The following is a 27,517-nucleotide window of genomic DNA, read 5'->3' as shown; positions in this document are numbered from 1 at the left end:
ACCTACCTCAGCAAGTGGATAAAAAGTCATTCTGAATTCTTGTCAAACATCTTCATCAATTTCCTTCTTTTATTATTTATGTTAAAAAGAAGAAAAAGTGAGTCATTGACTCACCTACTAGCCTTTTTCAACATGTATCTTCTAAAGTGCTTTCTGTGGCCAACATTTTCCTTTGTGCCAGGAGGGTTTGGGGTGTAAGAATGTAAACGACTGACATCTCATTAGCAATCCTGGTCGCTTTACAGCAGGTGTGGATAAGAAATGCACTTGAAGAGGAAATATCGGAAAGCAAGCATTGGAGAAACCATTTCTTCAGACTTCAAAACACAGTAGAAGTGTTGTCCGACCATGTGGCAAGCGTGGCCCTAGGGAGTCCGCACGACGTCCTCTCCCCCACCACTGTTACTACTTGGAGCCTGCGCGCAGGCGCAGTTAAATATCTCACCGTTGCTGTTGGAGGCCTGCGCGGCCGGAGGAGTTAAGAGCCTTTTAGGTCCTGGGCTCTGGGCTTCCTCAGTGATGGCCTGTCGGCCCCATCTGGGGACTTGGTGGTGAGGGCACCGCCAGCTGGGATCTGCCTCTGCAGCCAGCAAGGCCCAGGCGCTGGCTTGAGGACCCCGACGGGCGCAGGACGAGCGCACCAAAGGCAGGGTGGCAGACCTGGGCCTGAGAGGGTGAAACGCTGTCATTGGGACCTTGATGAAGTAAAGTGCAGGGTAATGACTTTGCTTTATCCACGGGATTTGTTAAGCTTCCAGAGCATAGAGGGGCTTGAGACTGAATACTGGGCCCCACCCCATCTCCTCCCTCCCTCCTTCTGCAGCTGCCATCAGCCTCCCCACCCATCCATCCACCTGCCCTGTTCCACCCTAAGACTGACCCTATATATACTGAAATGAATTGCTTGACTCCTGGAAGCTCACGCTGAGTCGGGAGCCAGACCTGAAAATCAAAAGTTCGAATACACCATGCACAGATTGTTAGAGGAGCAAGGAGATAACCGACTCCTGAGTCAGAGGAAGCTTCCCTAAGCCTAATGCTGGAGCTCTGAGGGCTGAAACCAGGAGAGTGGTGGTCTGAGGCCAGCAGAGTGGGCAGGCAGAGAGAAGTAGCTCATGAAGGACCTTACGTGCCCCGGGAAGAATTTGAACTGTATTATGAAGGCAGTGAGGGGTGGCATCCCTGCTAAAGATGCTAAAGATGTGAAAGTGGTTCTAGACACGAGTTCTTGAGGCTGTTTCAGAATTTCTATGTAAGGCAAGTTGTGGAGGTGGGGGTCAGGATAATATCTAGGGGACTTGTCCTGCACTGCTTTTGGATTAATCCGATCACTAGAAGAAAAAAAAAATTATTTTTATTTTTAATTTTTTTTTTACAAAAATGGGATACTTAGCTGGATTATAGACAAATATAGAACTTTTAAGAAAAATAATTCCAACTGTCAATTATTCCGTCACTATATATAGCATTTTTTAGTTTCTTCCATCAATCAAGCTGAGGATCTTAAACATACTCCATTTTTTTATTTTGATTAGTATTTTTATAAATACTTCATCTGGGGTGGTTTCAGTGGGGGCCTTATGGAGATTGCATTGATACTGAATATTCCACTCCTAAAGTAACTTCATGGTGCTTCAGCTAGTAGTTGTAAATATGAACTAAATTTCTCCATACACTTATAAGGGCTTATTTTTATTATTTTGCTGTTATCTAAAAACTGACAAGTAATAGCAATCAGCAAATGGCTTTCCTCATTACTCTATGCATTATATACTGCTATGGCTTTTTTTTTAATTCATTTTTTAAAAATATTACACTCAAAAAATATGAGGTCCCCATTCACCCCCACCGCCCCCACCCCACCACTCCCCCCACAGCAACACTCTCCCCCATCATCATGACACATCCATTGCATTTGGTGAGTACATCTCTGGGCATTGCTGCACCTCATGGTCAATGGTCCACATCATAGCCCATACTCTTCCACGTTCCATCCAGTGGGCCATGGGAGGATCTACAATATCTGGTAATTGTCCTTGCAGCACCACCCAGGACAACTCCAAGTCCTGAAAATGCCTCCACATCTCATCTCTTCCTCCCATTCCCCATACCCAGCATCCACCATGGCCACTTTTTCCACACCAATGCCACATTTTCTCGATTACTAACCACAATAGTTCATGAATAGAATATAGGTAAGTCCACTCTAATCCTTACTGTATTCCTCCTTCCTGTGGACCTTGGATTGGTTGTGTCCATTCCACATCTCTGTCAAGAGGGGGCTTAGATTCCACTTGGATAATGGATACAATCCTCCTGCTTTCAGTTGTAGGCACTCTAGGCTCCATGGTGTGGTGGTTGCTATTCTTCAACTCCATGTTAGCTGAGTGGGGTAAGTCCAATAAATCAGAGTGTAGGAGCTGAAGTCTGTTGAGGCTCAGGGCCTGGCTATCATATTGTCAGTCCAGAGATTCAGATCCCCTAAATATATCTTAAACCCCAGCACCAACTACAATTCCAGTAAAGTAACAGGAAAGGCTTGTGAAAAGAGATCACATCTGAGTCCAGCTCCATCACGCAGAAACACCAACTCCAAAGAAGGGCCAACTGACATGGCTGTGAACTCTATCTGCCATGACCATAAAACCTGTGGGTCTCTTTAGCCCTCAGAAGAACTAATACCTGGGGTTGTATCTACTTTATCTGTCTCTGAGACTCTGCTCAGGTGTGCATAAGGGCAATCCTTCTGACAACCTCCAGACTCTTTTTTAGAGACTCATAGCCATATAAACTCATTTGTCCTTTCCATTTCCCCCTTAATTTAGGTGAAACAGCATTTTTAACTCCTGTTATTATATGTAGACAGGGATACTCTGCTGGTCCACGTTGAACCTTTTATTCAAGGTCATTTTCTAGTTACGTCATCAGCTGGTACTTGGTAGTGATCCCTCGGCACCAGGGAGGCTCATCCTCAAGTGTCATGTCCCATGCTAGGGGGAAAGCAGTGCACTCACATGCTGAGTTTGCCTTCGAGACTGGCCATATTTGAGTAACACAGAGGCTGTCAGGAGGGAACTCTTAGGCACAGTGCTGCTCTAGGCCTTGTTCTTATTTCAGGTGTATAGGCTCACAAGCATAGTCATTAGTATCAGGGGCTCACTGTTGGACCCTCATTCCTTCCTGGTCCTTGCTGTTGCACCCAGGGGACTTCCACTGCTCCCCTAGGGACCACAACAGAGCCCCCCTGGCCAGGAACCCAGCACCGCCCCAGCTGTTGTTTTTAATTGTTTCCACTATGAGTATATCCAAACATTTCCATGTACCCTGGGCACATGTCCTGTATAACTCCCTGTCCACCATATGACCCCTGTCAATAACATCCCATACCAGTATTCCTCTGCTGCCACTGTTGAACCACTCTGTGATCCAATACTTCCTGAAAAGTGAAGCCCAGTATAATGCCAGGTTCCCTTAATAGTAAAATGGAATATAGCGATGAGTTTAAAGGTTAGATATAGAATACATATTGATTTGGAAAAATTCTACATCCTATCTTTTTCTTTTCTTTTTTCCTAATTATTAAGCTTCTCTTCACAAGAGCTATAGATCACAGCAATTCATATATACAATATACAGTACTCCCACATATCCAATATAAAATCTTTTCCCTTCCACAGCAATAATCTTTTAACTTAGTCATACCATATTTACTGAAACTGATGTACAGATATTGAGACAATAGCTTTCAAACAAGATAACATTTGTGTTTACATTGTGGTTTATACTTTAGGCTATACAATTTTCTAAATTTTTAGTCATCCTATGTTTTAAATTATGATTTACATTATTAGTCTGTTGGCCCCTTTATGTTTTTGGTGTAATATTACATGTTTTATATCCATCCTTGCGTACTCTTGTGAAACACTTCTATTGCCCTCACAGTTATGTTGGTTCTATCTATTCAGTACCTCTTTCCCCTTCCCCTTGCGGCCCACAGTGACAGTCAATCTTCATTTCTTGAGGAGCCATGTTCAGAGATACTTGCAACAGTGTTGAGGGCCTGACTTGCTCACCTGCCCTAATGCCCTGGGAGCCACCATTTCTCTTGAGAGATACAGTTCCCTCTATTTGATGGCATTAGTCCTCCCCAGGATGTGGGTATACCTTCACTCTCATTTTATGGGTCTCTACCCAATGGTATAACCCACTCTGGCAAAATGAGCATTCACATATTCCCTAGGAGTCTGTCCTACATCAGATTATGCCCTTTAAGTATATTAAACAGGTAACTTTCCTAATTATATTTTGAAAAGGTTTTCTCAGCATTATACTCTCAACCAACACCTGACAATCTCCTATGTTCATATGTTGCCCCACCCTCCCCTCCAATTTCTTGGGCAATATTACCCATCCGCCCATCCCTAGCCCCCCTCAAGCCCACAAAACCCCACCCAAAGGTAACCCTATGCCATTTTATCCCTTCCTTGTACACATACTTACCTCCAGCTTATCATAGATTTCACCCATGTAGATGTCAGCTTACATCCTTCCTCTACCCCCCAATTTCCTGTAAGCCTATCTTCCAGTCTCTAGGTCTCTGAGGCAGCTTGGTTTACTTATTTCATATCATGGAGGTCAGGTAGTATTTGTCCTTCAATGCCTGGGTTGCTTCACTCAACATAAGGTTCTCAAGCTTCATCCATGTTATCACGTGTGTTTGTAGTGTATTTGTTCTTAAAGCCAAGTAGTATTCCATTGTATGTATATACTACATTTTATTAATCCACTCATCTGTTGATGGGCATTTGGGTTGATTCCAACTTTTGGCGATAGTGAACAATGCTGCTATGAACATTGGTGTGCATATATCAGTTTGTGTCCTTGTTTTCAGTTCTGCTGGGTATATACCCAGCAGTGGAATTGCTGGGTCATATGGCAAATCTATGGTTAGTTTTTTGAGAAACGGCCAAACTGTCCTCCAGAATGGTTGGATCCTTCTGCATTCCCACCAGCAGTAGATGAGTGTTCCCATTTCTTCACATCCTCTCCAGCATTTGTATTCTTCTGTTTTTTTCATAGCTGCCAATCTTATGGGAGTAAGATGGTCTCTCATTGTAGTTTTGATTTGCATTTCCCTGATAGCTAAAGATTTAGAGCACTTTTTCATGTGCTTTTTAGCCATTTGTATTTCTTCTTTGGAGAAGTGTCTGTTTAAATCTTTTTCCCATTTTTTAAATGGGTTGTTTATCTTTTTATTTTCAAGATATAGGAGTTCTTTTTTTTTTTTTAAAGATTTATTTATTTATTTAATTCCCCCCCGGTTGTCTGTTCTCTGTGTCTATTTGCTGCGTCTTGTTTCTTTGTCCACTTCTGTTGTCGTCAGCGGCACCGGAAGTGTGGGTGGCGCCATTCCTGGGCAGGCTGCACTTTCTTTTGTGCTGGGTGGCTCTCCTTATGGGCGCACTCCTTGCGCATGGGGCTCCCCTACGCGGGGGACACCCTTGTGTGGCAAGGCACTCCTTGCGCACATCAGCACTGCGCATGGGCCAGCTCCACATGGGTCAAGGAGGCCCGGGGTTTGAACCGCGGACCTCCCATGTGGTAGACGGACGCCCTAACCACTGGGCCAAGTCTGTTTCCCTATAGGAGTTCTTTATATATGCAAGTTATAACTCTCTTATTGGATATATGGTTGCCAAATATTTTCTCCCATTGTGTAGGCTCCCTTTTTACTTTCTTGACAAACTTATTTGAGGTGCAGAAGGTTTTAATTTTGAGGAAGTCCCATTTATCTATTTGTTCTTTTGCTGCTCGTGTTTTTGGTGTTATGTTCATGAAGCCATTTCTGCTATGGCTTTTAATTCATCATGAGAGAGTGACTAAACTTGATTGCCGATAGATCTTAACCCTTTCTTTGGTATTTTTCAGAGATGGTGTTTGAATGCCTAAAGCTTACTATTTATACTTCAGTTATTAACATTGTTTCTCTTTTGCTATTGCTAGCTCTGGATTTCTAACCTAGTTTTTTTCTGTCTCTAAGCTTTATAGCATTGAGACATTCAGAAAATGAATTTAAGAAACATAAAAGACTCATTAAAATAATCAAGGCATGGATTTTTAGAGGTCATTTAGTCAAACCCTCTCTTATCTGAGAAGACCATGTCTCAAAAGAGTTTTATGATCAGGTAGCTGGGTCATGTGATTGATTTACTTATACCATAGTAGACAATGTAGAATAATGTAATTTCAGATCCTTAATAAGATACAGTCCCACAAAAGGGTGTGCATTAGGCAGCCAAAGGGGTCCTGATGCAAAATACCAGAGATCTGTTGGCTTTTGTAAAAGGGTATTTATTTGGGCTAGAAGCTTACAGTTACCAGACCATAAAGTGTAAGTTACTTCCTTCACCAAAATCTGTTGCCACGTGTTGAAACAAATGGCTGCTGATGTCTGCAAGGGTTTGCTTCCTGCTCCCTCTTTTTTTTCTTTTTCTTTTATTTTTACTATTTATTTTATTTTATTTTATTTTTTTGTCTTTATTTTTTTAATGTTACATTAAAAAAATATGAGATCCCCATATATCCCCCACCCCTGTCACCCCACTCCTTCCACGTCAACAACGTCTTTCATCACCATGGAACATTCATTACATTTGGTGAATACATTTTTGAGCACTGCTGCACTACATGGATAATGGTTTACATTATAGTTTACACTTTCTCCCAGTCCACCCAGTGGGCCACGGCAGGACATACAATGTCCAGCAACTGTCCCTGCAATACAACCCAGGACAATTCCAAGTCCTGAAAATGCCCGCACATCACATCTCTTCTTCCCTCCCTACCCTCAGCAGTTACCGTGGCCACTTTCATCACATTAATGCTACATTTTCTTTCATTACTAATCACAATAGTTCCAGAATAGAATATCAGTAAGTCCACTCTAATCCATACTCTATTCCTCCATCCTGTGGACCCTGGGATGGTTATGTCCACTCCACCTCTCTTAAAGCTTCACGGGCCCAGCTTCTGGCTTTCTCAGCTGTTGGCTGGTATAAGGCTCCCTGGCGCTTGTTTCTCTCCAGGCTCAAGTGCTCTGCTCTATCCACAAGGCCAGCTGTAAACTCTCAGGTAAAAGGCTCATCTCTCTTCCTGTGGCCTCTGCTGTGTCCAAAGTACCCTTCTCATTTTCTTCATGCATCTGATTATCTTGTGTTTACTCACCAGGGCTCCAGCATCAAAAAATCAAAACTCTCTTCTGTGCTGTGTGGTTTTCTGGGAATTGTACTACTGACACGGCCCAATCAAAGACTTCATCGTAATTTGATCAAGTAAAAGTGAAACCTCTGAATCCAATACAATCTAAAATATACAGAGGAAGAGACTGGTTTACAATAATCCAATATTTAATTTTGGAATTCATAAACAATAAAAACTGCTACAGGATATAATTATTAGCCAGGTTTTCTTTTTAATTGAAATAAGGTAATCTAAATACCAGTGATAAATGCAGGAAAAAATGTTAAGCAGAGGGCCAGGAAAAGCCTTTACAAGTGAGGAAGCAATTTTAAATTATGTGATAGAAGAAAGGTTCTTTGATATATATTTTTAAAAGAATAACTAGATAGTAGTTATGATTGAGAAAAAATTCACACACCCATATTTTTGGTAAGTTTAAATATAAGAACTTGGTTTTGGAAATGCTTATACAGCTTTTGGGTTACACTAAATTGAGTATGAATTGCAAATGAATTGTTGAACTCAACTCAAATTTCTCTAATATTTTTCCCTACATGTAACTTTCTATTTGCCATCTAAACACTGTTTACTACTCAGAGAAAGTACCTGTAACATACCAATATTTTTCAGTGGTAAAAAGAGACTTTTCAGTTACCAAAGCTTTTACTCAGGACAGGTGGATGCAAGTTGATGTCTCTAAAAAAGAATGCATGGAGAAAAGAAAGCTACAGCTTCTGAGCTTGGGAATGTGATTGCTAACAATAAGAAACTTACAAAATGTCTTCTGAGCAAATCATGTGTATGTGCTTTATATTGTTTTGTAGAAGTTTGCTATTGATGGTATCACCAAAAGTTAGAGACAGAATCATCTAGAGAAAATGACAATATTATGGCTCCAAATGAGAATTCAAAACTCTCTACAGCAGATGGTCTTGTTTTAGGGGTAAGTGACACTTCTCTTTGACAAAATATAAATAGGAGTATTCTTGGATCTACAGAGGGGCATATTTATTTAAGTAAAAAGAATAAAAGATTATTTTTTTAAAAGTGTTGTCTTCTATGATTTTTAATGTCCCGTCATGAACAAAAATGTGCTTGGGTATAAGTGTACTAAAAAAATCAATACACAAAAGGCAACAGAGAAATCCAAATATAGAATAAAAAAAAGGAGAGTTGTTTTGTTATAAACTAAATCTATCACTGACATCTTAATCAATGTACCAAAGCCTGTGTATAAGATGTTTATAAATGTGTCCCTTTTTTAAAGTTAAAAAACATGGTGACGGTTTATACTGTACTCTTAACAAACATCAGGACTTATGAGGATCATGCTCTTTCATCTCGGAAGGGGAGAGAACCGGTCTATTTGAAGTACATGGACCATTATCTAGGCCTCCTGCCTTACTGTTCAGCAAAGGTTCTTAACGTTTGAGGGGCCACAGGCCCCTGTGCACATAGGATGAAAGCTCTGAATCTTCTCCCTAGAATAGTGTACATATTCAGAAGCCTCCTCACCCAATTTGGGGGAGGTTATGACCTCCTAGAATCTATCTATTCATTCGCTTTAGGTTAAGACCAATTTGGGGGAACTTATGACCACTTAGATTAAGAAAATTTTTAAAAAAATAAGAAAACCCATCTTGCAATTCTCCTGTAGAGTTCTTTATAAGCTTTAACTTGGATATTTCATATTTTTCTATAGATCTGACAATCAATAAAAGAGGATACTATTTTTGAAGTGCAGTCACTCCTGGACTTGGGAAAGTCACATAGAATTAATGTTCTTATATTTGATGCTAAGGGAAGCTTAAATGTTAAATCTAAACAATACAAAGAGTGTTAACAAAAGAAAGAGTAAAAATAGCATTCAGTAAGGAAACATCTGTTCACATAAATTCAGAAACAAATTTACTGCAGCATATTTACTGCAACTATAATTAATTTCTTAAAACTTAAAGGCGAGTAATAATTTTCCCTTATCCTGATCATATCCAATGGGAAGACGTTGTATAAGCAAGTCCACCTTGGATGTCCTCTGTATCTCTGTGTTGGACTGTACCTTATTCTACCCTAACTTCAGGGCCAACCAGTCCAGAAAATTCATGTTTAATTACATTGCTATTTTACTTATTTTCTTTTGCCAAGGTGTTAAATGTTTCTTATCCTTAACGCTTATCGAAATTATGTATAAATTAACATGGTTTCAGTACTAATAGCATTCTCATCTCACAGGTTATCCAGATTCTGATTGGCATCTTTCATGTCCTTATGTGGTATTTCCTATTGATTTCATATATGGGACAAAAGGAAGGATTCTTTGGGGCATATGAACCTGTAACTTACAAAGCAGGCTGTGCTTTATGGGGAGCTGTTGTGAGTAGAATACATTTGTATTGATTCAATCATTCAGTAAATAGAATTCATATCAAATAGTGGAAAGTAGGAAACAGGTTCTAAGCAAAGTTTTTGGGTGAATTATATAACAAAATCATATATTCCTAGCACCTGTTACCTTAATAATGGCTATTCTCAGTTTAGAGAAATATTTCATACATACACAATTTCGAGTATACTCACAGGGCATGTTATTTAAATCTGGGTACATAATTTTAATCAGTGGCATCATCTTATTAAAAGCTAGCTTTAGAAGTAAAATCAAATGAGTTCAGAGAACATGCACACAGAAGCATATTTCATCTCTGATTCTGAACTACTTAAGCCATTTTTGGAATATCCCATAATATGAATTCTGCCCACTGTTCCCTATATTCGTCTGTTACTAGTGTGCTATCCATCTTTCAGTTCATAGCTGAATGATGGAAATTTGTTCTGGTCCCTTCTAATAATACTGAAAGTGAGGGAGATTTCTTTATATATTGTTACTCTATTTTTACTATCATAAAAATAATGAACTTAAAAGAGGAAGTTACTAAAAATATATTTTAAATTGACAGGCATTATCAATGAATATTTTAAAAATATGTTTTTATCTACAGTTTATCATTTCAGGATTCCTCATAATAAAAGTAGCAAGGCAACCAACTAAACGTGTGGTAAGTTGAAATGTGTAGATTATCTCTAGAAATCACTTGTCACAAAGCTGAACATTGGGTTTTCATGAAAACCTCGTGAATATCTAAACAATAAAGGAATCTAAACTACCTGTAAAAAAAATCAAGGAATTAAGTGAAAACCCAGGGACACATAATATAATGTAGTTAGAACAATGATTGCTTTGTGTAAAAGTTTCTCAATTTAAGTAAAGGTCCTTTGTTATATTTTTGTGTCCTTTTTTTCTAACAGAAAAAATTTATTAGGACCAGTTGTATTTCTATATAGAAACAATACTTATAAAAAACGAGCTTTCGAACTATCTAGTTTGGGAAAAGAATTGCATCGTGTGACAAAATAGGGGAATCTTTCGAGAATAAAGATGCATTTATGGTATAGGTAAAAGATAGGGGGAAGAAAAATATATTAGAATCTTAGAACTAAAAGAAATCTTAGAAATTAATTAGTCTAATCTAATAATTTACAGAGAAAATACTGATGCCCAGATAATTTGATAAATATCCTTAAATCATGAAAGTCCAAGACAAAATGCTTTGACTTCCATTTGGTTTTATTTCCACAAGCAGGCATTATCCATAATTTTCTTTTCCAGTGGAGCCCTTTTTGTTGAAATCATATCGTATAGATTTTCTTCAAGTGACTCAGAATATTTTGAAATAAAGTGTTTTAGAGCCCAAATGAAAGACTGATGTTTATTGGTCTGATTGTATTTCAATTGTTCCTCCATTTAACTGGGTTTTGTGTAAACCAGAAATATATTTTACTCGAATGACAAATATATGAACACTTCTAAAACTTGAGAAACTAGATCTGAGTTTAAACTAGATGACTTTTTTTTTAGCAGTAAAAACTGTTTAAGCCAAGTGTTTATCCTGAATATAATACATTTATCCTATCTCTTTTTTTTCAGATTACAGGTGCTTTGGTTGTTAACATCATTTGCATAATTGCTTCAATTGCTGCATTAGTTCTAACAGTAATGGAGTTATCTCACTTTAGAACTCTGTCATATAGGAATTATGGACAAGCGGTAAGTAATCAGTTCTGTAGGAACATCTTCATGTCCAAAGGATTCAGTGCTTTTGAAGCTTGAGGAGGTACTTAAGGCTTTAATTGGTTCTTTAGTTTAATGGTGAGCTCTTGATTGAAGGTTTAATTCAATAATAATTCGAAGATTTTTTATAAATATTAATAGGTTGTTTGAATCTTTGACTTACCCAATTAAAATAAAACAAGCAAAAAATTCCAAGGCTTCAGTGATATATATTTATGACATTTGACCATGTATCACTGATGATTCCCTCAATAAATGAAAAATATATTCCTGAACCATAAAATCATTCCACAAACCAATAGAAGAAAGGCTCAAATCATAAATCAAGAATTCAATTGCTCTCTCTAATCTTTTTCTAACTGAGCCTCTCTGGAAGCCATCATTCTATTTCCAGGGGACAGTTTGAGAATAATACCAACACATGCACATAAGGGAATGTGGGCAAAATGACTTTTTACCTTCTTGCCAGCTATGAGATTACAAGTACTTTCCAGTTCAAATATTTTTATTGTGTTTCTGTCAATAAAATTAAATCACAAGTATTTATATTGGCATTTCAAGCCCTCTACAGTCTTTTCCTTTTTCACCTGTTAATATCATGCATAAATGAACACTGTACTTCAGTTAAACTTGTTCTTTCCTTATCTCAAAAATTTATCACTTTCATTCTTGTGTTCAGTTTTTTCTTCACATTCTGAAACTGCCTAAGTTGCTATGTTATGATATGTTATGTGTTTTAGCTTTATGATTGGTTCTGTTTTATGCCTTCATAACCAAATTTTTAATTTATACTTTTAAATTATTTGGGGAACAAAATAGATTCCAGAGAAACAAGTAAATAAAAAATGTAAGGCTGTCTAGAATGCTGCATCCCTCCTTCACTGTTCTCAGTCCTGCCCTTATTACAAAGGTCCTATCTCTTTATGAAGGTCCTGGATATAATGGCATAGAGTGAAACACGTTTTTATCCATTTTGACATATTTGCCCTTATCATAAATACTTTATATTACTTTTCTGTCTTTTCTGCTGACTATGAACTCTGTGAAGCAGAAATTTTATGTCATTGCATTCTCACCATCTAGTTCCTCCCACTTAATAGTTTCCTGCATATAAAAGATGTTAAATACACCAAACAAAGAAGGAGAAGGAGGAAGAAAATAAATTGGAGAGAAAATTATGACATTCCCTCTCTTTAGGACTGAATATCATTCTTGCCTTTCTACAACCATCACAAAGATCATATTCATTTTAAGGAGGTGCACCAATATCTTTCATATAACTCACCAGTAAACTATGATAACTGAGAATATCTTTCCAATACCAACAGAAGGGATCTGTACCACTTATGCCATCTATCAATCATAGGCACCTTTTGTCTTCAAGTATAATGCTATTTTCTGAAGTCCTTGGGAATTTGCTCATCCTTCATATGATATTACAGGAATTTCCATCTGAGATTTTTATCTCTATAATTTAAATTTAAATAAAATTTTAATCAGTAAGAGTTCTTTTAATAGAAGAGGAATGTTTGATGACAAAAATTTGGTGCCATCTTATCATTAGAAACACGAAAGTCGAATCTTATTGATTGAAAGTTCAGATAATATGCTGTGTAAAGGACTGAGAAAAATGAGAATAAAGAGTTGTAAGAAGTTGGACAATATTGCTGAGTAATAAAGAGCACATATGGAAGCTGCAGATGATGAGTTAATGAAAACTGGGAAACGTGAATCAAGAAGAGAAAGCAATGGAAATATCTAGGATATAAAAAATATTGAAAGAGATTTACCTACTTTTCCTATTTTCCTTCTTTTCCTTGACTGTCATACTAAGAGATCCTGCAGTAAATCTGCTTTCACTTACTAAATACTATAATGCAAGATTCCCCCTATTTTTTTTGTTTCAGAAAATTGGTAGGGAAGTTTCACGTGTTTTAATGTTCTCCTACCCATTGGTATTTTCTATTGCATTTGTGCACTCATTCTTCATCTACATTGGTTGGGTAAGTGTTCATTTACTCTGACAAAGTAAGAGATGTTCATTTGTACTATGTACACTTTATAAGGATATGAAGTATATTGATTCAATATGTTTGGAACTAATAAAAGTAGAATGTGATGATATTAGACTTTATTTTTTCTTTATTTTTATTGTTTATAAAATTTCTAATGTAATACTTGAAACTGCAAATGAAAAAGGTAAGAACGTATAGAATAAAAAGTAATTATCCCTTCATATATTTTCTGTCATACCCACATAAAAAAATATATACGAAACAGGCAGGAACACTCCCAGTTTAATTTCATTAATTGTGTGATCATATGCATATTGTTTTGCCATATGCATTTTTCTCAATGCTCATAAACCTCTTTCCATTAATTAACATATCTAAAAAATATTTTTAAATACATTCATTGTTTTCCTTAGTCCTTATTTTAATACTCCCTCATTACTGCATATTTACGTCTGTTTCTAGTTTTTGAAACTTAGAAAACATTCTTCAGTGAACATTGCAATACACATATCTTTGCATTCCCGACTAGCTCTCCATAGGTAGTTAATGGCTGGAAATGTAATTGTAGGGTCAAGTTAATAGCATCCCCAGATGCTATAACAATTCACAATACCTACAGAAGTTTATGAGATTGATTACTTTATGTCAAGCTTGAAAATAAATTAGGTAGCTAACATTAATTCTTTCTTTCACAAATATTTATTGAGGACCTACTATTTCTAGGTATTGTAGTAAGTACAAGAATGCAAAGCTGAATGGTGGCAATATGCTTACCCTCAAAAAGCTTGCATTCCAGTGGGGGAGGCAGAAAAGAAACAAATATATATATATATATATATATATATATATATATATATATATATCAGGAAGTGAAAAATAATAATGAAAAAATAAAGCAGAGTTAGGAAACAAGTCAAAAGCTACTTTTCACAGCATGGTCACTGAAGATCATTCTGATTAAAGCCCAAATACAAGGGGAACTACAAGACTAAATGGGAGAAGCATGTTCAAAGAATTGGGAATAGGATGAGACTTTCATAATGGATAAGTGAGGACATGACAAATTTTATCCCTAAAAATGAATAAAACTTGATCAAATAATCAACAACCACTTAAAAGACTGGAAATTGACCAAAGGCATAAAACAAATTGAGAAGCATTTACAAAAATCTACTTGAACCCCAGGAAGAATGGTGGATGTCTGTGGCATTTTAACTTTGGCTGCTTCCATTCCCATCACCCTACAGCATAACTGTGCAGATGTTTACCTGTGAGGATCAGACTGTGAGGACCAACAACCTCACAGCAAGAGGGGCCTGGGGACTGATTTTATTTGCAGCAAGGCACAGAAAGTTTCATGATCAGTTGTGTTATTAAAATCAGTAGTCAAAATTGTGGGAAGATGGCATTAGATTCAGCAAGGAGCACTCAGTTCTCTCACAAAAAAAAAGCCTCGGAGAAAGCACCAAAAGCTGTCGAGGGACCTGCTTTGGTGGTGAACAGCCCAGGACAGTGCTACACAACTCCAAGAATGTTGACAGACAAAGAAACAAAGAGTCTGAAACAACAAACATGGGTTACCAAACCTCCACAGCAGCTGGGAAAAGCACCCCTCTCCCACAGCCAAGATATTAAGCTGGGTTAAAACCACTAGTTCACTGCAGCTGACTGAGAGGGGAACAGATATCTTCCTTCCTGTCAGATATTACAAGGGAAAAGGAGTAGGAGGGCTTTCCTTCAGTGAATTCTGCCATCAAAGCCAGCTTTGAATCTCAGCTCTGGCCAGACCACAACACAGAAAATCGGAGATTTCTGCCCATGGAAAGGTGTGTTGGTAAGCGCCAACTGCTGGCCAGTCTGGAAATTGCATGAACAAAAACTGTTTTTGGGTCTCCTGGGTGAAAATCTGCAACCCATTAGTGTGTCCCTGGCATGATTCTGATAACTTAGACTGGGCATATTAAATACTTAGAATAAATTGTACCAAATATCAAAGAAGAACTGTGTGGGAAAATAAAACAATAGAGAAATGGGACATCCAAGTAAATTCACCAACAAATTCAGATACCTAAACATCAGCAAAAAATGACAAGTCATACGAGTAAACAGGAAATAGTCCAGCCAAAGGAACAAACCAAATATCCTGAATAGTTACAGGATTTAAAACAATTAATCAAGGATAATCACATAACTCTAAGTCCATTTACAGAATTGAAAAAAAATTTTTTGACTAAAGAGATAAAGGATATTAAGAAAAAACTGAGCATAAAAGACAATTTGAAAGTCCACAAAAAAAAAAGTAACAGAGTTAATGGGAATGAAAGACATGACAGATGAGATTAAAAATACATTAGAAATACATGAGAACAGATTTGAATGGCTCAAAGACAGAAAGATTGATTTTGAAGACAGAACATCTGAACTGGAAAAGATAAGAGAAAGGAAAGAAATTGGAGCATGGTGTCAGGGAACTGAGTGACTATGCAAATGAATAAACATAGGCATTATTGTGTCCCAGAAGCAGAAGAGAATGGAAAAGGGGCAGAAAGAATATTTGAGGAAATAATGACTGAAAACTCCCCAACCCTTATGAAAGACATAAATATCAATATCCAAGTGGGACAATGCATCCTAAACAGAATAAATCTAAAGAGACCTACCCCGACATACCTACTTTTCAGAATGACAAATATCAGACATAAGAGAGGATTCTGGAAGTAGCAAGAGAAAAGGAAAACATCACATACAAAGGAACCTCAATAAAATTAAGTGCCAATCTCTCATCAGAAACACTGGAGGAGAAAAGAAAGTGGTATGATGTGTTTAAGGTATTGAAAGAAAAAAACTGCCAGCCAAGAATTCCATATCTCTCAAAGCTGTCCTTCAAAATTGAGGGTGCCTTCAATGTCTTCAAAGATGAACAAAAACTAATAGAATATGTTACTAAAGATCAGAATTACAAAACATACTAAAGGAAGTCCTGCAACCTGAAAGGAAATAATGCCTACACAGTAATAACATTGAATGTTAATGACTTGAAAGCACCAATCAAAAAACACAGACTGCTAGGAAGGATTAAAAAACAGTAGCCATCAACATGTTGTCTACAAGGGACTCACCTCAGAACTAAAGACACAACCATGTTGAAAGTGAAAGCTTGGAAAAAGGTATTCCATGCAAATACTAACCAAAAGAGAGCTGGAGTAGTGATACTAATATTGGATGAAATAGATTTTAAATGCAAAACTGTTAAAAAGGGTGAAGCAGGTCATTATATATTAATAAAAGGCCAATTCATCTAGAAGAAATAAGTATGCTAAATATTTATGCACCTAAGCTCAGTGATCCTAAATACATAAGACACACACCAGCAAAGCTGAAGTGAGAAATAGAGGTCTCTACAATAATACTTGGAGACTTCAGTACAACACTGTCAGTACTGGATTGAACATCTGGATGGGATAAATAAAGAAACAGAGAGCCGGAATGATTTGATAAATGAACTACACCTAACAGACATCTATAGAGCATTGCACCCCAAAATAGCAGGATATTCATTCTTTTCAAGGGCTCATGGATCCTTCTCCAAGATAGACCATATATTAGGTCCTAAGACAAGTCTCAATTGAAGCCTCTGTGGGGCTTCGTGGGGTCGCAGGAGGCGAGGACGACGCGGCCCGGCTAGAGGAGACAGACCATGGAGACTGGCTGATGGCGCAGATCTCCGTGGTCTGTCTCCTCTAGCCGGGCCGCGTCGTCCTCGCCTCCTGCGACCCCACGAAGCCCCATAGAGGCTTCAACTGGCGCCCAACGTGGGGCCATCTAACCCCTCGCCTCAAGCAGCTTGGGCAAAGCCAGAGGAACCCCCAACTTCAAATGGCGCCTCACGTTGGGCGCCAACTGAGGGCGCACGGCGGACAGTGGGCAGTGTCAAGGGCGGACGCACAGCGGCGCGAAGAATGCTGCGGAGACGCGTTGCCACCACTCTCCGTCTCCGTAGCATTCTTCGCGCCGCTGTGCGTCCACCCTTGACACCGTCCGCTGTCCGCCATGCACCCTCACTCAATAATTTTAAAAAGATTGAATTTATACAAAACTCTTTCTCTGATCATAAAGAAATGAAGCTTGGAATCAATAATGGATGAAAAAAGAGAAAATTCATAAATATAGGCACTTAACCAACATACTCTCAAATAATCAGAGGGTCAAAGAAGAACTTGCAAGAGAATTCAGAAAATACCTTGAGATGATTTATAAATTCCAAGTTTAGTTACGTCCTCAAATGGGGCACTATTTTCTGGGGACTGGAATTCCAGAGGCTTAGGATTTCCAGAATCAGTTTCTCTTTCTTTTGTGCCCAACAATTCAGTCCTCAGCTTATCTCACTCGTCTAGCATTTTGCTATAAGCTGTAGGGAGAAGCCAAGCTGTATTCTTCAATTTTAATATGGAAAGTTCTTCAGCTAAATGCCCAGGTTCACCATTTTCAAATTCTGCCTTCCATACAACATGAGGAGTCAATCTTGTTAGATTCTCTGCAACTTTAAAACACTGATCAACTTTCCTCCAGTTTCCAATAATAGTTTCATCATTTACTTCTAAGGCATCATAAAAAGTCTATTCAAAGCACACTAAGTCTTTTCTACCAAACATCTCACAATTCCTCAAAAAAAAAAAAAAATACCCCTTACCCATTTATAAAACTGCTCCAGCATTTTGGTAATTGCATAAGCACTACTGCACTCCTGGTACCAATTCCGCATTGTCAGCCAAAGGCATGCTGATGCAAAATAATGGAAATAGATTGGTTTTTATAAAGCATGTTTGGGGTAGAAGCTTAGAATCACAAGACCCTATAGAGTTCAACTCAAGATACCTAAGATATAGTCTTACCCACTCTGTTGCCAGGTGTTGATGCAAGATGGCAGGCAATGTGTACAGCGGTGCAGTCTTCCTCCTCCCAAGTCTCCATGGTCCTAACTTCTTCCAATTTCAGCTGCAGCATGGGATGAGTCTTGTCAATCTCTTGGGGCTCATTTCTCTCCAGGCTCAGCTGCTCTGCTCTCTCCTCAAGGACAGCTGTAAACTGTCAGGTGAATAGCATATCTCTCTTCCCCAGGCTTCTGCCATGCCTAATGGAGGCTTCTCTCCTTCCTCACATATCAGCTTCTCTCTGTGATTACTTGCTGGTCTCCAGGGTCAAAACTTCAACTGACTCCTCTGACTTGTCATTTTCTTGAGTATACCAAGGGAGTGGGGTCACAACATCCTACTAACATGGCTCATTCAAAGCCTTAATCATAATTTAATCAGGTAAGATTGAACCTCTGAATCCAGTACAATCTAATATGCCCAGAGGAACAGACTAGAGGAATCTGATATCTATTTTTGGAATTCATAAACAATATCAAACTGCCACACATAGTGAAATCTCATATAAAATAGGAATATGTGTGATATTCCATAGATAAAACAGTTTTTACAATTTATAAATACAAATATACTAGAGAGAAAGAAACAGAATAGCAGGTATATATGACAGGAGAAGCATAGAGACATTAAGAGGTGAAGAGTTTTGGTTTTTATTAAATATTATTACTGGAATAGTGAAAATGCTCTAAAAATGATTGGAGTAATGAATGCACAGCTATGTGATTATACTTAATACTGATTGTACACGTTGGATGGATTTATGCTTTATTTATATGTATCAATAAAATTGATTTCTTAAAAAAAAAAAACAGTGATCTCAGTGGCAAACAGTCAGGAAAGGCCAACATCACACATAACCTGACTGTGATCACATGGCTAGATGGGGCAAAATTTGGCCAGCAAACCAGCCAGATATTTAACAGGGATATCCAGAGAATAAGGCAGTCAAAGTGGGCCTTGATTATATTCTACTCATCCTTAGTGGTCCAGAAGATTGTACTCCTATGTGAGGTTATGCATACACTAAGGAGATTGGAGAAGTCTCTAATGAGCCACTCATCTCTGCCTAATTGAGAGGCCTTGACACAACAAGGTAAACATTGGGTCAAACTTTTAAACTGCCTATAGTTTGGGTTAATTTCTTAGGGTATGCTGATCTATTGGCAAAGGATGGAAATTTAGTGGCTCAAGGTATTTAAGCACAACCTCTGACCAGTCACTGACTGGCCACTGGTACTAATAATATGTTTGGAAACCTAGGAAAACAGGCTTAAAAGAGAAAAAGAAGAAAAAAAAATGGAACATATGAGTGTATATATATAATATGACTGTATACATAAATATATAATACACACACACACACACACACATATATATATCTCAAAGGCCACACACTGCAAGGGAAACAGATTCCACACAATTAGTATAAACAATTCACACACACACTAAAAAACAACAATAGCAACCACTCCAAAGGGGCCAAGATGCAATCAAAATCCAAAGTTGCCATATTTCCTGAAATTCCCAGATTTAACAACAAAATATTATGACGTGTAAAGAAATAGGAAAGAATGATTCATTCACTTGAAAAATTCAGTAAATAGAAAAAAATACAGTAGAGATAGTCTTACAGGGTCAGTGGAAGAAAAATAGCAAAAAATAGACTTTGAAGAACTAAAGGAAACCATGAATAAATAAGGGAAACAATGACAGCAATGACTCACCAAAAGAGAATAGCAACACAGATAGACATTATACAAATGGACCAAATGAAAATTTTCAGGTTGAAAAATACAGTAACTGAGGTAAAAAGAAAAAAAAATTCATCTAGGACTCAATAACAGATTTGAGTTGACAGAAAACAAATCGGCAAGTAAGAATATAGAATAGAGATCATCCAGTCTGAAGAACAGAAAGAAAAAAAATGAAGAAAAATGAACAGAACTGCAGGGAGTTTGGGGACACCATAAAGTGTATCAACATAAACATTATTTACCTGAGGCATGCCTCTGTGTAATACGAATGTGTTCATGTGCTCATGGGGTGTGGTCTCTGTGGGTGGACACCCACACAATAACTGAAAGAATTTTGAATTCCCATTCTGGGGAGTCCTGCTACATTCTCTAATACAGTGGCAAGAATGCTAGAGTACATGGGCAGTGCCTGGCAAAGGAGGACAGACCAATATGTCAGGCCCTTGATATTGATGCGAGTACTTATGAATCTTGTTCTTGTGAAATGGAAATGTATTATAGTATTATATACTGCCTAAGAGTTACCTCCTAAAAGCCTCCTGGTGCTCTAGGCCTCTCTCTATGCCACACTCAGCATATAAACTCACTACCTTCCCCATGGTGTGGGAAATGACTCCTAAGGATAAGTTTCCCTGGCACGAAGGGATTATTACCAGACTCCACCTTGTGATGTTTTTGTGAAAAGACCTTGACCAAAAGGGGAAATATTAAATACAAATGAGTTTTTATGGCTAAGAGATCTCAAAATCAGTTAGGAGGTCATTTCAGAGGTTATGCTTATTCATGTCTTAGGAGGATCTCACTGCCACAGGAAACAGTGCCTCAAACAGGGGTTTCCTGAGGGCTCTGGAGACATCTGGGCTCTATAGGTAGGGCAGACAGCCCACTCTGTCAGGGCACCTTACCTTGGAATACATGATAACCTATCCCCCATAATATTTTGGAGTTGGACTTATTTATACTCTTCCTATACATTGTTTTTATGTCCCTTTTATTTGAACCTATAATTAGCACTCTACCCATTAAATATGTGTCATGGAGACTTAAATCTTCTGGTTGTTCTTATGCTGATTGAGCCCCGAATCTCAGCAGAGTTACAGCCAGCCTCCTGTAATCTACCCTCCGATTCATTAGACTCACCCAGGACAAATAACAAGAGGATGATGATGTACAACACCCATCCCCAAAACCAGAGAATATCTGCAACTGCAAGCAAGACAATTCAACCCATTACCCATGGGATCAAAGCACACTCTCAATTGGAAACACAGTGGACATCACCATGCCAAAAACCACAAGATTGAGGAATGAACACATATAAGGGGGTGATGCAACTATGGACTAAAGTAAACTTATTATTATTCTAGTAATAGAAGCACTTGTAACATTGATACAAAGACAGTGGTCAGAAATTCTAAGGGAGGAAGAGGGAAGAAAAGTTGTAACATGGGACTTTCGGAAAATATTGAAATCATTCTGTATGACATTTGCAATGATGGATACAGGCTATTATACATTTTGTCAAAACCTATAAAACTGTGTGTTGTAAAGTGAAATCCATAATGTAAGCTATAGACCATGTATGTTATACTGCAATATGTGCTCATGAACTACAACAAATGTACAGCACTAATGAAAAATGTTGTTCATGGGGATAAGTGTGGGAGGGGGAGGGTGTGAGGTATATGGAAATCCCCTACTTTAGATGCAACGTTTATGTAAATTAAAGCTTCTTTAAAAATAGTTATACTAAAAAAGCAACTAATAAAGCAGTGTGTAGACTATGTTCCCATTTATATAAAAATCATTGTTATATAATTTTAAAAGTCAGTAGAGATATACAATAAAATACTAGCAGAGTTATCAAGAGGTGAAAAAATATATATACATTATGGCAGTTCCAGAAAAGGGCAAGAAGGTAGCAGAAAAACCTGAAGAAGTATTGGTCAAAATCATCCAAATTTCATGAACAATATTAATCTAGATATCCACAAATATCTGCAGTCTCCAAGTAGAATAAACACAAAAAGATACACACCTAGATACATCACAAACTGTTGAAATAAGAGAAAATTTTAAAAGTAGAAAGAGAAAACTGACTACTCGTGTACAGGGGAAGCACAATAAGATAAACAGCTGACTTCCCATCAGAATCAGCTGAGTCAGAAGATATTGGGATGGCAAATTAAAGGGGCAGAGAGGGGGGAAATCTATCAAGCAAGAAATTTTTTATCTGTATTAATGTAACCTGCATGTACTACAGAAACACGTTCTTAAATTTAATCCATTACTAATAAATTATATCGTTGATGTGAAGACAATGGCCACTGGAGTTGCTGAAGACAGGGAGAGGGAAAAAGAGGTGTAATATGGGAGCATTTTTGGGACCTGGAATTGTCCTGGAAGACATTGCAAAGACAGATACAGGACATTATATATCCTGCCGTAACCTACCTAATGGAGAGAGATAGCGTAACTACAATGTAAGCTATAATCCATGCCGTGTGACAAAGCTCTAAAATGTGTTCATCAACTGCAGTGAATTTACTACACTAATGAAAGAAGTTATTAATGTGGGAAAAGTGGGAGTATGAGAAGTGGGGCATATGGGAATCCTGTATATTTTTAAAACGTAACGTTTTATGTAATATATGTATCTTTTTCAAATAAATTTAAAATATATTTTTAAAAATCATATTAAAAATATTTAATCCATTACTGTGGGTATGAAATCATTTTCACTAGGACCTTTTCATGAGGTTACTGCAGTTAAGGTGTGGTCCGGCCCAATCAGAGTGAGTCTTGATCCTATCACTGGAGTCTGTTATAAGTGGAATGAAATTCAGAGGGCGAAAGCCACAGGAAGTAAAAAGCTGAAATCAAGAAAACCCAGAAAATAGAGAGGTCAGGAGAAGCCACAATGTGCATTGTCATATGACAAGCTAAGGACCAAGAATTACCAGCCTTCAACCCCCAGAGTGCTAATCATTAGGGAGAAATTTGCCTTAATTTGGACTTTCTTTTTGACTCAAAACTGTAAGCAAATAAATTCTCATTGTTTAACGAGATCCATTTCATGGTAATTGCTTAGGTGTACTAAGAAACTATAACAGACTTTGGTACCAAGAGAGTGGGGTGCTGCTATTAAAAGTTGTTCTATTTTACTGGAAATAAATTAGTGTTAACTAGAGTAGATTGTGTATTGAATAGATGGAACCAACGTAACTGTAAGGGCAATAGAAGTGTTTCACAAGAGTACACAAGGATGGATATAAGACATGTAAAATTACACCAAAAATATATAGGGGCTGATAGGCTAAAATGTAAATCATAATTTAAAACATAGGATAACTAAATATTTAGAAAATTATATAGCCTAAAGTATAAACCACAATGTAAACACAAATGTTACCTTGTTTGAAAGCTATTGTCTCAATATCTGTACATCAGTTCCAGTAAATATGGTATGAATATGTTAAAAGATTATTGCTGTGGAAGGGAAAAGGTTTTATGTTGGATATGTGGGAGTACTGTATATTGTATATATGAATTACTGTGATCTAAAACTCGTGTGAAGATAAGCTTAATAATTAGAAAAAAGAAAAGAAAAAGATAGGATGTAGAATTTTTCCAAATTAATATGTATTCTATATCTAACCTTTAAACTGATTGCTATATTCCATTTTACTAGTAAGGGAACCTGGCAAGATATAGGGCTTCACTTTTCGGAAGTTTTGGATCACAGAGAGGTTCAACAATGGCAGCGGAGGAATACTGGTGTGGGATGTTATTGACAGGGGACATATGGTGGACAGGGAGTTCTACAGGGCATATATACAGGGTACATAAAAATGTTTGGATATTTTCATAGTGGAAACAATTAAAAACAACAACTGACGGAGTGCTGAGTTCCTAGCCAGGGGAGCTCTATCACAGTCCCTAAAGGAACAGCAACAATCCCACAAGTGCAATGGCAAAGACCAAAAAGGAATGAAGGTCCAACAGTGAGCCCCTGATACTAATGACTATGCTTGTGCTCCTGTGCACCTGAAATAGGAACAAGGCCTAGAGCAGCACTGTGCCTAAGAGTTACCTCCTGAGAGCCTCTGTGTTGCTCAAATGTGGCCAGTCTTGAAGCCAAACTCAGCATGTAAATGTCTTCCCCCAGTGTGGGACATGACTCCCAGGGATGAGCATCCCTGGTACCGAGGGATCACTACCAAGTACCAGCTGATGACATAACTAGAAAATGACCTTGAATAAAAGGTTCAACGCGGACCAGCAGAATATCCCTGTCTACATATAATAACAGGAATTAAAAATGCTTTTTGACCTAAATCAAGGGGGAAATGGAAAGGACAAATGAGTTTATATGGCTATGAGTCTCTAAAAAAGAGCCTGGAGGTTATCAGAGGGGTTGCCCTTATGCACCCCTGAGCAGAGTCTCAGAGACAGATAAAGCAGATACAACCCCAGGTATTGGTTCTTCTGAGGGCTACAGAGACCCACAGGTTTTATGGTCATGGCAGATGGAGTTCATTGCCATGTCAGTTGGCCCTTCTTTGGAGTTGGTGTTTCTGTGATGGAGCTGGACTTAGATGTGATCTCTTTTCACTAGCCTTTCCTGTTATTTTACCAGAATTTTAGTTGGTGCTGGGGTTTAAGATATATCTAGGGGATCTGAATCTCTGGACTGACCATGTGATAGCCAGGCCCTGAGCCTCAACAGACTTCAGCTCCTACACTCTGGTTTATTGGACTTGCCCCACTCAGCTAACATGGAGTTGAAGAATGTCAACCACCACACCATGGAACCAAGAGTGCCTACAACTGAAAGCAGGAGGATTGCATCCAGCATCCATATGGAATCTAAGCCCCCTCTTGACATAGATGTGGAATGGACACAACCAATCCAAGGTCCACAGGATGGAGGAATAGAATATGGATTAGAGTGGACTTAATGATATTCTATTCATGAACTATTGTGGTTAGTAATCGAAGAAAATGTGGCATTGGTGTGGAGAAAGTGGCCATGGTGGCTGCTGGGTGTGGGGAATGGGAGGAAGAGATGAGATGTGGAGGTGTTTTCAGGACTTGGAGTTGTCCTGGGTGTGGTGCTGCAGGGACAATTACCAGACATTGTAGATCCTCCCATGGCCCACTGGATGGAACGTGGGAGAGTGTGGGCTATGATGTGGACCATTGACCGTGAGGTGCAGCAGTGCTCAGAGATGTATTCACCAAATGCAATGAATGTGTCATGATGATGGAGGAGAATGTTGCTATGGGGAGAGTAGTGGGGTGAGGAGGTGGGGGGTACATAGGGACCTCATATTTTTTGATGTAATATTTTAAAAATGAATTAAAAAATAAATAAATAATAGATTGTGATAAATTAAGATGCATCTTGTAATCCCTAGAGCAATACCTCAGATAACTAAAAAAAAAAAGTAAAAGTTGAACAAAGAAATAAAAATAGTACATAGAAAGATAGAAAGCATATCTGTAATTAAAAAGAGAGGAGTAAAGGAGGAACACAGAAGACATGAGACATACAGAAAACGAATAGAAAAATGCTAGACATAAATCGAACTATTTCAATAATATCAAAATGAAACTACAATGAGATACTATTAGGTACCTAGAAAAATGACTAAATTTCAAAATATTGACAATTCCAAGTGTTGTTAAAGACTATAGTTAAAAGGTATCTATCACCTGCTCCTGGTAGGAGCATAAATTTTTTGCCGTCATTTTGAAAACCTTTTGGATGGTTTCTACTAAAGGTGAAGATGTGAATACACTATGATTAGTAATTTAAGTCCTTTGGTATACACACAACAGAAATGTGTGCAGATATGTACCAAGATGTACTTCCAGAAATAGAGCAGTATTATTCATAAAAACCCCAACGTGGAAAACACGCCAATGGGTTAATGACGAATAAATAGAGGTATACTCATCCTATTAATAGAATTCCACATAATGTTTGAAATGAACTATAATTAACAACATAGTTTAGCTCACTAATATAATGTTGAATATAAAAAAGCAGACTCAAGAGAATACATATTCATGATAATATTCATATGAAGTTTGAAACCAGGGAAAACTAAAGCTAAGGTAGAGTATTTATGAATGCATGCTTAATTGGTAAAACTGGAAAGAAAAAGTAAGGATTGTTTACCTAAAAGTCAAGAATAGTGGTTACCTTTGGAGGGAAGGAAGAAGTAATAATTGGGAGATGTCACGAGAGGGGACAGTTTGGAGTGGTAGCATCTGTTCATTCTCAAGAAAACCATGATTATTTTAATACAAATTTCTATAATTATGCCCAAAGTTAAAAGTGATTCATTATGAATTAGGAGAGTAGGTAGAGGTTTGGGATGCAAAAGAAGGCAATGGTATTTTAACTTTTTACTCTATGAACATCAGTGTTGCTTGCATTTTAAAATCAAATATGCATGTATTTATTACTTGTATGGGTTTTAGAAAAGGATATGAATTTTAAAAGATTAATATTTTTTTCCAGGGTCAATATACTGAAGAAATTCCAACCAATGCAATGATAGCTGAGAGCATTTCTTAGAAACTTGAAGTCTGAGATTTTTCCTGGCGGTGATACCTGATATGGGCCCTAATGCTATCTCTGTATAACAAAGCTGCTACAAGGCTCATAGATAATTGCAGAAAGGAAAATACAAAACAAGTTGTATTTTCTTCCTCAGTATAAAGAAATTTCTCTGCACATATTTTCACTAGGCTCCAAGGGGAGAGGTTGTTCCTATTTAAAGATGAGATGATTATAAAGAAGAATTTCTTACCTGGTTAACTGTCAACTCTCTGTAATGAGGCTTTTGTAATAGACCACGAAAAAGATGTGTGTCTTTAGAGTGTGATTTTGAAGAATTCTTAGGACACTTTAAGTAATTAATGTCCCTACAAATGAAGATCACATTTCACAGGCTGAGTTTTCACAGCAAACTATGAATGAGAAGGCCTCCAATGCATATTCCCTTCATTGTTCATCTTTGGCTTCTCCTCTCTTCATTAAAGTTCCTTGTTGCCGGGAAAGTCTCTGCTGTCTTTCTTCCCCTTTAATTCCCCTTGCTTCTTACTTCTTCTCATTCCTTAGATCATCTGCTCAATTGCTTTTCAAAGCAAACAGACTGCCTTTCCACAATAAGGAGAATTTCCAAGGTGATCTGTACTAAATTCAGATTCTCCCTGTAATGTGGAATCTTACTTCCCAAAGCCTAATCACTGAGAAACACAAATCATGCCTATGAGTATCTGTAGCTCTCCTTTGAGAGTTCTTTGTTGGTTTGCCATTTTGTTTGTTCTGCCCCATTATCTTTCAAGATGCTTTATCAATTGTTATCTAATACTGTAGATTAAGATTTCTTTGTTCTAAAAAGTCCAGTATTCAGTTCATTTATTTCAATTCAACAC

The 27,517-nt window shown here is 37.7% G+C and overlaps 1 protein-coding gene across 1 annotated transcript; it reads left to right on the top strand.

The window, feature by feature from the left end:
- The first annotated feature begins 463 nt into the window (after positions 1-463).
- On the top strand, positions 464-27,139 carry LOC101422870 (membrane-spanning 4-domains subfamily A member 13). The gene is made up of 7 exons (XM_058305386.2): positions 464-716; positions 8,064-8,182; positions 9,472-9,612; positions 10,236-10,292; positions 11,222-11,341; positions 13,273-13,368; positions 26,598-27,139. Exons 2-7 carry the CDS (start codon positions 8,129-8,131, stop codon positions 26,652-26,654), a joined length of 525 nt encoding a protein of 174 aa, XP_058161369.1. The 5' UTR covers positions 464-716; positions 8,064-8,128; the 3' UTR covers positions 26,655-27,139.
- The last annotated feature ends 378 nt before the right edge of the window (positions 27,140-27,517 follow it).

This window comes from Dasypus novemcinctus, chromosome 10 (genome assembly GCF_030445035.2).
Source record: "Dasypus novemcinctus isolate mDasNov1 chromosome 10, mDasNov1.1.hap2, whole genome shotgun sequence".
Classification (NCBI taxonomy): domain Eukaryota; kingdom Metazoa; phylum Chordata; class Mammalia; order Cingulata; family Dasypodidae; genus Dasypus; species Dasypus novemcinctus.
The sequence above is the reverse complement of the archived record's forward strand: the minus strand, read 5'-3'. Positions and strand labels throughout refer to the sequence as shown.